Here is an 11539-nt window from a genome sequence, read left to right on the forward strand (position 1 = left end):
AGAGGTAAACACTTTAGAAACTAGAAGTTTCACTAAGAAGCTGACCAAGGAATAAATTTGCAAAGGTATAAATTAGTTACCTATAAAATCCCCTTCCACTGGAACTCTCAATCTGTAGCAGTGTGAAAAAGTTCCCTCCACCCTTCTAGGGTCTTTGATTGGACTTCATTAAATTGACACAAGCGAGCCAGGCGTGGTGGTGCACGCCTTTAATCCCAGCACTCGGGAGGCAGAGGTAGGAGGATCTCCGTGAGTTCGAGGCCACCCTGATATCACATAGTGAATTTCAGGTCAGCCTGGGCTAGAGTAAGACCCTACCTTAAAAAAAAAAAAGACACAAGCTAGGTTACCAGGAAAAAAAATAATAAAACATATTTCATTGGCACCATGGGCTTCCAGGGCTCTCCTCAGAGACAGCTAAGGAAGTGGATGGCACCATATCCCAGCCTCACGCAAAACGGTTCCAGCTTCTGACCCAGGAACTGCACCCTCGTCCAAGTGCCCAGGACCCTTGGTGAGAGCCAACACGATGGCTGGAGGCTCTGCTAGCTAAGCCCCTGTGGACTCCCTACAGTTCCTATGTCCAGCTCACCCTCCCCACTGGGGCCTGCTCGCAGAAAGACCCAGCTGGCCCCAAGACTCTGGATGAGCTGTCAGGAAAGGGGACAGGTACCAGAATTACCAGGCCAGGCTGCCTGGCTCTGTCCCTTCCTGCTAAAGTGTCCCAGGCTGGAACTCGTCCCTCAAAGCCTCACCCTCCTCGGTTCTGCTTTGAATGCCACGTGGGCCTTAAGCAATGGCACTGCTACCCGGGGTGGGTTCACAGCTTAGGGAGGTGAGTCGTCTCACCTCCTGAAAGAGGAGATGAGGGATGGGAAGAAGCAGATGGGAGCACTGCCCGGCTCCACTGAGTGGGGACCTGGAGAAGGGGGCCTTGCTCTAGTGGCAGGTCAATCTGTCATTTTCTCGCCATTAAAAAAAATAATATATCACTTATTTACTTGAAATAGACAGAGATACAGAGCAGAGGGGGAGCAGGGCCTCCAGCCAATGCAAATGAACTCCAGATGCACGTGCCCCCTTGTGCATCTGGCTTATGTGGGTCCTTGAGAATCGAACCGGGATCCTTTGGCTTTGCAGGCAAGCGCCTTAACCGCTAAGCCATCTCTCCATTTTCTGTTTTTAAGTTGGGTTCTCCCTACGCTCCCCAGGCACAAGCAGTCCTCCTGCCTCAGCCTCAGCGGTAAGCGCCTTAACCAATGAGCTGTCTTTCCAGTTGTGTCCCCACCCCTTTGGCCTCGTCCCTGGTAGGTGGCGCCTAGACTGAGTGCCACACCTCCCCCACAGCCTCCTTGCGGCAAGCAGAAGGAGAAAGAAACCCTGGCCCCAGAGAGCGGCACCTGCTGAGCCAGGGCACTGGCTAGGCCCACCATAGGCTTGTGGTAAACTAGATGGATAGTAAATGTCTGGGAAATTTAGGATTGGCCTGGAGCAGAGCAGTGGGTCTCAGGAATCTGAATAGCATAGGCCATGTTCCTGCCCATCTGTCCTAAGAACTCACCTCTCCTCTCCCTGGTGAAGCCTCTGCAGGAGGACAATGGTGATGGCTTTGAGGGTAGGGACCGCACTATAGAAAGGGTCCCGTCTGGAGTTGGGGGGCTTGGGTGATGTCAAGATCAGGCTCTGTGGCCTGGGTCTCCAGGGTGTTGACTGACTGGGCTAGCGGCTAAGCACAGCAAAATCAAGACCTTCCCAGCACAGAGTTCATGGCGTAGGAGTGAGGGTGCTTGGGCCAACTTCTCAGGAGTCCATTATCTCTACCATCTGTTCACATGACACCTGCTACCTTGAGAAAGTTCAAAATGCCCCATTTTCTTTCTTTCTTTTTTTTTTTTTTTGGTTTTTCGAGGTAGGGTCTCACTCTGGTCCAAGCTGCCCATTTTCTTGATAACACAGGAACACAGTTAATTGGGGTGGCACTGTAGTTTGTGTTAAAGGACCGTTGGTTAAAATGGTGGAGAAAAAAAAATTAAAAAAAAAAAAGCTGGGCGTGGTGGCACATACCTTTAATCCCAGCACTTGGGAGGCAGAGGTAGGAGGATTGCTGTGAATTTGAGGCCACCCTGAGACTACATAGTGAATTCCAGGTCAGCCTGAGCTAGAGCGAGACCCTACCTTGAAAAAACAAAAAATAAAAATAAAAGTTGGAGAAATTGTCCTTGACACACCTCTCCCAGCCATTGCTCTGAGTTACTGACCCATTCTCAGGGCACAGAGGAGGGCCAGCACTTTGGGATGCAAGAGTGGCTGAGCTGGGCGTGATGGCACATGCCTTTAATCCCAGCACTTGGGAGGCAGAGGTAGGAGGAGAGAATCTCTGTTAGTCTGAGGCCACCCTGAGACAACACAGTGAATTTCAGGTCAGCCTGAGCTAGAGTGAGAGACCCTATCCCGGAAACCAAAGGAAAAAAAAAAAGAGTGGCTGATACAGACTTTAGAATTATCCTCTTGGATGGGGTTGGGGATATGGATCAGTGGTTAAAAGCGCTTGGTTGCAAGCCTGTCAGCCTGACTTCCATCCATTAAGTAAAGCAATGTGTGTGTCTGTGATCCTAATGCCCCCACAGCAACGAAAAGCAGAGCCAGGTGCATCCCAACATTTCCAGCCAGTGCACATAGCAGCAAAAACAAAAAGCCCTGTATCATCAAAGGTGGGAGGAGGGCTGGAGAGATTGCTTAGCGGTTGAGGCGCTTGCCTGCAAAGCCAAGGACACAGGTTTAATATCCTAGGACCCATGTAAGCCAGATGCACAAAGTGGTGCATGCATCTGGAGTTGGTTTGCAGTGGCTGGAGGCCCTGGAGCACCCATTTTGCCTCCTATCTCTCTCTGCTGGCAAATAAATATTAAAAAGGAGAAGAAGGAAGAAGAAGAAAAAGGAATAATAATAATAATAAGGCTAGGGCATGACATCTTCATGGTAAAACACTATCGTCAGGACGACATCAGGAAGAGCTGGTCTCTCATACTCAACATCCTGGTCAGTGTGATCTATGGGGGACCAGGCTCCTGGTCTCAACAGGGATCCCACCACCTCCCTGCCTTCCTCAGGGACCAGCAGAGCCATGTGGCCTTTCAGGAGCAAAGGTCAGGGACATGTCTTTGAGACCAGGAAGCCAGGCCCCCTGTGGGTTGCTTGCCTACCCCAGCATGCCAGGAGCCCTCACCCACACCTACCAGGCTCCCTTTGGCAGCCACCTTACCAGGTCCTCTGGGAAAGGCCACTGGATGCCACGTTGGCCACAGCAACCCCGTGGTTACCGTGGCAACTGGCCATAAGATCGTTTTCCCCCGGCCAGTGCCATGCTCTGGCTTCTTAATTAAGGCTTGTTTGTCCCTACCCAGCCGTTGGCTGAACGGCCTGCCGTGGCTCAATGCTACTGTCTTTCTAGGTGACCGTAGGGAGCACCTGAGGTCTGTGATATGGACGGCTGTTGCTGTCCGTAAACTGCTGCTCCTCATCACTATTTTGACCCAGACATTTGGCATCAGCTCAGAGCATAGGTAAGGGAAGGACCTGTGGGAAAAGTCCTGGAACAATGTGCCTGGGGGGTGGGGGGGAGGGGATGTGTGTGGCCACTCGACCTTAAGAGGGGAGATCTGACTCAGGCCACAGTAGAGGTAGCCATCAGGAGAGGCCTGCTCCTCCTCTATCCAAAGATACCCAGCTCACACCCGCACCCCCCCCAGCCAGGCCACCCACCCCCGAAGCCCAGTGTCCACCCGGCCGCACCTCTTCCTCTGTAGGTTGCGCATCTTCTGCACATACAGCCACAGCTCCAGGCCCACAGGCAGCAGCAGGGGGCGGGGCCGAGGGGCACCGTACACTACCTTGCATACTGCCTTCTCTGCCAGGCTCAGGGCCAGAGGCTGGCCCTCCAAGGCAGGAGCCGGCATCACGGGGCTCTAGCGTCCCCCCTAGCAGCCGTGGTTCCAAGGGACAGGCCGACCCCAGGCTCTCTAGGGGCCACCTCCCTTCTCACACATGACGTGACGTGGATCAAGGGATCAGGGGCAGCTCAGAGGGTGGCTGGATGAGCTAATGGGGGGGGGGCGGGGGGGGCACCCGAGGTAATCCTCTGCTGTCCTCTTATTTCTTCTCAGGGGGTTGGGCAAAAAGCATGGAGCCAAACCCAGGTCTCACACACCGCCAAGCCCTGGGTGAACTTTGATGCATGGCCGACTCAGATCCAGGACTTTCAGGAGGACAAAGGCTGCATATAGCAGGTACTGGCAATGTTGGTGGGAGAAAAGAAAGACAGGTGCGTGCACAGGCCCCCAGCCCAGCTGTGCTCCACCCTGGTGCCAACAGAGGCTGGCAGATGGCCGGGATCTCCCGCCCGGGCTTGGGTAATGCTGGGATTCTGGGCAGGGTTGACGCTTGTCCCCCACCTGCCATTTTTTCCAGGCCCTGGAGTTTACTCTGTCTCATACTCCACTTCGGCCTGGGCCGGCTTGCTGTGGCCTGCCTGGCACCTGTTCCCAACATGGGTGGCTCAACTGACTTGGAACGTGGAGTCCTTGCTACCCTGTGGGACCCTTGTCTGCTGCTACCCTCACTCAACCATTCAGGTGAGCTTGGAGTCCTAGATGTAGCCAGGTCGTAGGAACACACAAGGCCTGGGAAGCTTGTCTCCAGGATAGGGGGGAACTTTCCTCAAATTTCTATAGGTCTTAGTCACCTTTTCAGCTCTGCCCTGCCAGCCACTGGCCCCTTCAGGAGGCCAATAGTGGACCACTGAGCAAAGGGAGGGACTCCCAGAACAGAGGAGAGCTGTCAATGTCTAGTTATGGAAAGAGCAGCAAAGGTAGGGACCAATCCAGCGCCCGAGGGCAAAATGCCAGTAGCTTCTTATAGACCTGCCCCGACACCATCCCTCCCTCCAACTGTACTGGCCTTACCCTGGGAATGCCAGGCCACATGCCTTTTCAGTTGTACACTTTTGGGTGGAGAGGGTCTCCCGAGGCTGAGAAGCTATGGGACCCAGGGATGTGAGGGGAGGAGGGAGGCACAGCCTGTCAGAGGGGAAGGGATAGGAAACCAGGGTAGAGCTCTGCCTTGAGATCACCTTGGGGTCTCAGCACAGACAGAAACCCCAGGATGGACAGGAAGGGCTTCTAGACCTTAGGCAACCTGCTCTCTCCCCCAAGACCCCATGGGCACAGGGGTTCCACCCCTACATCACCTCAGCCAAGAGTGGCAGAATATGGGTGTATATTCCCAGGCCCTGCACCCTCACCTCAACTCTAGGTGCTCAGGTACCCTCCCCCCACTCCTATGCTCTGCTCTCCTCTGTCTCCTGCCCTCTTCGCGTCCATGTTAGCCTGGTGTGGCTGAACCGAATGAGGAAGATCCTGAGATCTCTGTCCTTTCACATATCTGTAAGGTATTGCCCACAGGTCACCTATTAAGTACCCATGTATTCTGGGAGCCCTCAGGGGCTGAAGCCACCTAGGCAGACACAGGTGAGCTGGCTGGAGTCTGTGGAAGGCCCCTCTATTCCCAAGCGCTGCCTGGAATTGTACCCTCGGTCTGGAGTTGTGGTTCACTGGGGCTGTGGGCCACACAACCCCAATCTCAGGAATGGACAACTTTCTGCCAGGGGTTTTCCACCTGGCTAGTCAGACAGACCAGTTGTATTGATCTTCCACCTCCCCAAGCAGGGAGGCTCTGCCTGCCTTCCTCCTGGGGGACCAGGCCCAACTAACCCACCTCCACACTGTGACCTTGGAGCTCTGTGCTGCTCCTCTTAAAGAGGCCTAGGCATGCCGGCTGCTAGTAGCCAGGTTGTGGACACTGCCTGCCAAATCACTATCTCTTTAATGGTGACCACCACACCTCAATGGGCAGCCACATCCTGCCCATGTCCCTCTGACCCCATCTGTTTACCCAGACTCCATGGTGTCCTCCGGTGCCCATCACCAGCTGGCTCCATTAGCCAGTGCCTTATTTAGTCCCACTGGCTCCCTCAGCCTGGTTCCTCGCTCCCCAAATCTTGACCTGCCTCCTCTCCAGGGCCACATGCTGGCCTCTGGAGCCAAGATTCAAGAGCTCTCTGCTCACAACAGACCCTAGTTCGCCTGCTCTGTTGAGTGTGCCCTACAGGGAAGCCCAATGGGACATTCTTTCAATAGCCAGGGGGAGGGAGAACAAGGAGGAGGGCCCAGGGCATGATGGGAGTGGGATACTGAGGTGCCCGGGGAAAAGTGAGCACCCATGCTTCGGAAAAGATCCCAAGAGTCAGATGTGCAGGGACTCCAAGGGTCAGGACAGGTAAGGATAGTATCTAGGACAGGGACATCAGGAGGCATGGCAAAGTGAAGGAAAGGGCATGGCTTGGCCAAGTAGCCATGCCCACACCTGAGGATTCCCCACTTGGGTGCTGGTGGTCACTACACCTCTTTCAGGATCACCCTAAGGTGGGTTCTCCCACTGCCCCTCCCCTCCAGTCCCCCCTTATCTATGGGCCTAAGGTGTTGGGACTCCAGGAAAGGCACACTCAGGGCCTGCATGCATTTCCTTGAGACCTTCAGAAGCTCCTGCTCTGGGCAAGGAGACCCATGGAGCCCTGTGAGCCCCAGGACCTGGGTTCTCAGCAACAGCTGCTCTACCCTGGCCCATCTCTCCCAGCTGCCTCCCTGAATCAGGTTCTACCTAAGGACTTGGAGGGTTCAGGGGCACACTCACGGCCCTTCTCAGCCACCTAGTCCCACTTTATAATACCCCCATTCTCTGGGGCAGGATGTTGCTGTGCAAGGAGACGCTCCTGGGCGGGTAGATGGAGAAGAGAGCACACCTAACTGAGGAGCCCCCAGAATGGTCAAAGGAGTGCCCAGACCAGGTGGACAGCATCCACCCAGACACCCGTGTGCCCGTGCGGCCACAGTTCTGGACTCCCATCAATTGCCCCCACCTTGGACACTCTGGGGCTACAAGGGGTCAGAAGTCCTTATTCCCTCCAGCTTCAGTGGCCTGATGGCCAATACCGCTCCTCAGCCACCCCCTATCCCCCACCTGCTACAGGATGCCACAAGTACTCTATACCTAAAGCCTCCCAGAACCAGAGACTGGCTGTCTAGGCCTGGCCGTGACCCCAAGTGAGAGCCTACAGGCCCCCTGGAAGGCTCCAGGCGAAGGCTCATCATGGCTGCTTAGCCCAAATATGGATCCAGCTCAACCCCTTGGGCTCACTTTGTATTTCTGCTTGGAGGAATGCCAGGATGGGCTGGGGGGGTGGGTGCTCAACGAGTATTACTGGATACTGCCCCATACCAGAGACAGGGTTCTGCCTGGTCCTGCCATGTCTCCACTAAGCCCCAGGCTTCCAGCCAGAGCCTGTGGATACTTGACGGTCTATGGACTCCAGTGTTCCACTGTATAGGGTCTTCAAGGGCTGAGACCCTGGCCACTGCAGGCCACACCCCCTCCACACACAGCTTGGTCACCTCCTCCCTCACTGGTGGCCCACTCTAAGGCAAATGCTATAATACACTGGGAGAAAGCCCTTAGGGCAGGTTTCCTGAATCAACTGCTAGCAAAACTCCTCTTGCTCCAGCTCCTGGGTAAGGCCCAGAAGGCAGGCTGGGGTGCTCGGTCTTGTTCCTTTACAAGATACAATGGGAGCTGTGTGAGAGCATCAGCACAGAGCGGGGTTAAGGGGGGGCCGAATGTAGCAAGGCCTCCTCCCAGGCCTCCAAGCCCTCACTTGCCTCTAGCAGAGCCTGGCTAACTGGTAACTGCCTCACTGGGGGCAGCCTTCAGGCGTAGCGGAGTGGTAGTCATGAACTCATTGCAGGGAGCCAGGCCTTCCTCGGAGGCAATCGGTGACAATTTGCCGCTGCCTAGCCCCCAGGCCCATACAGCTCCGTCGGACAGTGGAGCAATATAGCAGCAACTGGCTCTCACTGGGGACCATTACCCACACAGGGCACCACCTTGACGAACGCCTTCAACAGGCTGAAGTCGCCGTCACCCGGCAGGCACGCAGCCAGAGGTAGAGCCATCCTGTCATTCCCCAGTGGGCGTGGGCACGCAAGAAGCCAGACCGCTCCATCACCTGTGAATCTATCTGCCTGGAAGGCAGGTGCCTTTGTAGGCATGCACACACCCAGCTGACCTGGTCGGAGCCGAGGTCCCCCTGGGCTGGGGCCCGACCCGTAAGCCGCAGGGCCCCATCCTTAACAGCAGGGTCCTTGGCCATGCTGCCCGCTGCACCAAGGCATGGCAGTGCCAGGCTTGAGAGGGGAGCTGCTGACAAGCGAGCCCCTTTGCCCATGCCAGGTCACCCAGCAGTCCGGGGAAGCTTGGTTGGCCCCAAGGGTGGGGGGGGGGTGCTGCAGACGGAACCCCAACCCCCAGCCACGCCGCCTCGGGGCTGGGCTCAGGGCCCAGCATCCCCCCCCCCCAAAACCGCCGCCACCACCACCACCACCCTGCGCAGCCCGAGAGGCGCGTCCCCGGCCACGTTGCGCGCCTCCGCCGCAGCCTTTGTTCGGGGCCGGCGGCCTCCCGCCCCTGCCAGCCCCGTCCACGTCCCTCTCCTCCAACTACCTGGAGTAGAGGCGCCTGGAGGCCGGACCCGGGAGCTCGTCGGCCGCGGGCGGGGCCGGGCCCGCCATGGGTCGTGGACGCGCGGGTCGAGAGCGCCGCCCCGCGCCCTCCGCTCGTCGTACGCCCGCCGGCCCGCGCGTCCCTCCGTCCGTCCGTCCGTCCGTCCGTCCGCGCCCGCCCGCGCGAGGAAGTGATGTGCGCCGGCGGCCGCCGCCCCTCCCGCCGCCCGAGCCGTGATGTCACCGCCGCCTGGTGGAGGGGGGAGGAGAGGGCACCGGCGCCCACCGGCCACCACGGCGGCCGCCCCGCCCTCCGCCGAGTGGGTAGGGCGGGGCGAGGGCGGGGCGACAAGGCACACTGGATATACATACCCCCAGGGGTGTAGCTCCCCCCCGCCCACTGTGAGGTCAAGTGCAGGAGGGTGGCAGCCTGGACTGGGCAGTGCTGGGTGACATCCCCCTCCTCATGCAACCCTGCTGCCTCCCCTTTCTTAAACACCCCTACCTTGAGACCCTGCGCTCCGCCTCCCCCCACCCCACGCCACAGATGTGGCCCTGTGTTCCCCACCTCTTGTCAACTCCTATTGGGCGCAGGCCATGTGATTATCCCTCTATCTCCTCTAACAATACGGGATGCTTATGACAAAAAGGGTTGCCCGGCTGGCAGTGGTGCCGCGGGGCTCAGAAGCCCCCAGCACCCTCAGGCTTTTCACCTCCAGACCCCATACTGTCCCCACCTTGGTGTCCCACGCAGGTAGAGGAGTGAAGGCCCATCCAGGGGTAGGGTCCTCATGCTTTACTGCCTAGCCTCCTCTGAATTACCGGGGCGCCAAGGGCCTGGCCCCCTGCGGTGCTTCCTCTCCATCCACCCTTGGTTCTGGGTCACCAGAGTGCCTTCTGTCCACTTGGCACCTCTCACCCCCAACCCTGGTAGCTGTGGGCACCAGCTAGACTCACCAGAAGCTCCAGGGCAGCCAGACTGGCTGGAGTCTCACCTTCTTCTAGCTTTGTGCTGGCCCATCCACAGCTTAATCTGGATCCTCTGGAGAAGTGGCCGTGACCCACTGTGGGACAGGGACAGATCAGAGCGAGGGGGCTACGTCCTCAGCAGTGTCTCCTCCTGTGCTCGGGTTCTTCCCAGAGAGCTGCCCCAGGGTGGAGATGAGGCCAAGGTCACCCTAGCCAAACCCTGTAGATGCAGCCCACAGTACAGTGGCTTCAGGCAAAGAAAAATGGCAACAAAAATAAACATGAGATAAAAATGAGTCTGTTGGCTCCGAGCTGGTTTGTTTTCCTAGGGAAGAACAGGAGCAGGCAACGAGAACCATCTGTGCCTGGGGCGAGGCGGCTCAGACTCATGGCTGTTCCCCAAATTCAACCCCCCCCCCAAAGACCACAGGCGCTGGGCCTTGCTCCTGCTTGGCCAGAGCAGGGTGGGCGGTACAGTTCACTGGACACCACCCTCCTTTGCCGCAGCTCCAAGCTGGCTGCTGGCAGACAGAAAGACAGAGATTGAGAGAGAGAATGCTCTCTGGACTGCAGGAGCCACTTGGTAGCCTCCAAAGGGTACCACATGCAGGCAGGGGGCTGCTGAGGCCAGCAGACTGTGTCAAGCTGAGCTCAGCCTTCCTGTTCCTTCCTGTTCCATTCGCTGCTGCCTTCAGGAGGCATACAGCCCCACAGCGGTTCGGCAAGCTCCCCACCCCGGGGGGGCCCCTGCTTTGGTAGGGCCTGGTCTAGAAGCTTCAGAAGGGGCGTGACAAGTTGCTGGAGTATAGGGAGACTGTGTGGGGCTCCAGCAGTTTTGCTGGAGGGGAAATTCCTCTTTACTTGAGACTGGGAAATGAGTGCTTTTGTCCTGGGCCCGGGAGAATCCAAATTTCTGTCATAGCTGTCTGGGAATTCAAGGCAATCTAATCAAGGGCTCAGGCTCCAAGTTAGGTTTAAGGCTCAGAGCTACCCTGACCCCACTACTGTGTGACCTAACATAAGCTGCTTTCTCTCTCTCTCTCTCTGATCCTCAGTTTTGTCACTTGCAAATGGACCAACAACCTGTCCTGCAGGAGAGGGGGCCTGTGAGACTCAGGGCTTGTGTAATGCTGACACCCACACTGATTGCTGCTGATGTTATGGGACCCCCACAGTGGCGCCGGGCCAGGTGGCCTCTGTAGTCGCTCCTGGGGTGGGTGGTGGCATGTGCCCCACCAATATAAGAAGTGGCTTCTCCCACACAGGGGCCCAACTGTCTCCCAGCACGAGAATCTGAGAGGAGCCCTTCCAGTTTGACGTACCAAGTGGCAGGCCAGACGTAGGTCATGCTTAGGAGGAAGGGGGCATGGCAGGTCTGGGGCAGGAGAAGGCACTGGGGTACCAATCTACCATCCTTGCCTGCCTCCCTGAGATTCTGCTCAACCTGGGCTGGGAGATTCCCTCTCCCGACTGCCCGGGACTCCATGCCTGTGCACAGCTGAGCACCTGGTTACATTCCGCTTGTAAAGTCATGTGGGCATGGTGCCCAGCCTGATACAGTACTCCCCCAGGAGGCCAGGAATACCCCCCTCCCATCCCTAGTGGTCCTGATTCCCAGCAGGGCATTCGACAGAAGGAAACTAATTTCCCACTGAGTGCAACCAGCGGCTGCTCCACTGACAGCTGGGCGAGGGTAGATGACGGGCCTCTGGCTCCACCTCCTCATGTCAGGTGAGTGCCCAGGGGTCTCTGTCAGCTCCAGTCACTTCTACATCACTAGCTGACTCCCTGTGGCCACCTGCCACACATCTGCCTGTGCTCACTAGATGCTCAGTGGCATGCACAAGGAGGCAGCGGTGACTCACCCAAGGTCACCTGCTTGGACTGTCCTGGGCCTATGTGAGAGATGACAGCAGGACAGTTGGCAGGGCCCTGAGCAAGGAAGCCGGGGCTTTGAAGAG

At 57.3% G+C, this 11539-nt stretch overlaps 1 protein-coding gene and 1 long non-coding RNA gene across 4 annotated transcripts in view; one reads left to right on the forward strand and one right to left on the reverse strand.

Moving 5' to 3' along the window:
* The window catches only part of Gpsm1 (G protein signaling modulator 1), a 31087-nt gene extending 21999 nt beyond the window's left edge, over positions 1-9088 (reverse strand). For 2 of the 3 annotated variants that reach the window (XM_004654081.2, XM_004654080.2), the window contains exon 1: positions 8611-8704. In XM_004654081.2, the coding sequence (XP_004654138.1) occupies positions 8611-8678 (68 nt within the window). In that variant the 5' untranslated portion in view covers positions 8679-8704. Of the gene's footprint in view, positions 1-8610; positions 8705-8981 lie in introns of those variants that run through there. The other variant, XM_045139233.1, reaches the window with a different exon arrangement.
* Positions 3451-8468, forward strand: LOC123456364. Its single transcript, XR_006634491.1, has 4 exons — positions 3451-3563; positions 4164-4286; positions 4468-4631; positions 7987-8468. It is a non-coding gene; the product is annotated as an uncharacterized LOC123456364 (long non-coding RNA).
* Positions 9089-11539: the final 2451 nt, after the last annotated feature.

Source organism: Jaculus jaculus, chromosome 1 (assembly GCF_020740685.1).
Source record: "Jaculus jaculus isolate mJacJac1 chromosome 1, mJacJac1.mat.Y.cur, whole genome shotgun sequence".
Classification (NCBI taxonomy): Eukaryota; Metazoa; Chordata; class Mammalia; order Rodentia; family Dipodidae; genus Jaculus; species Jaculus jaculus.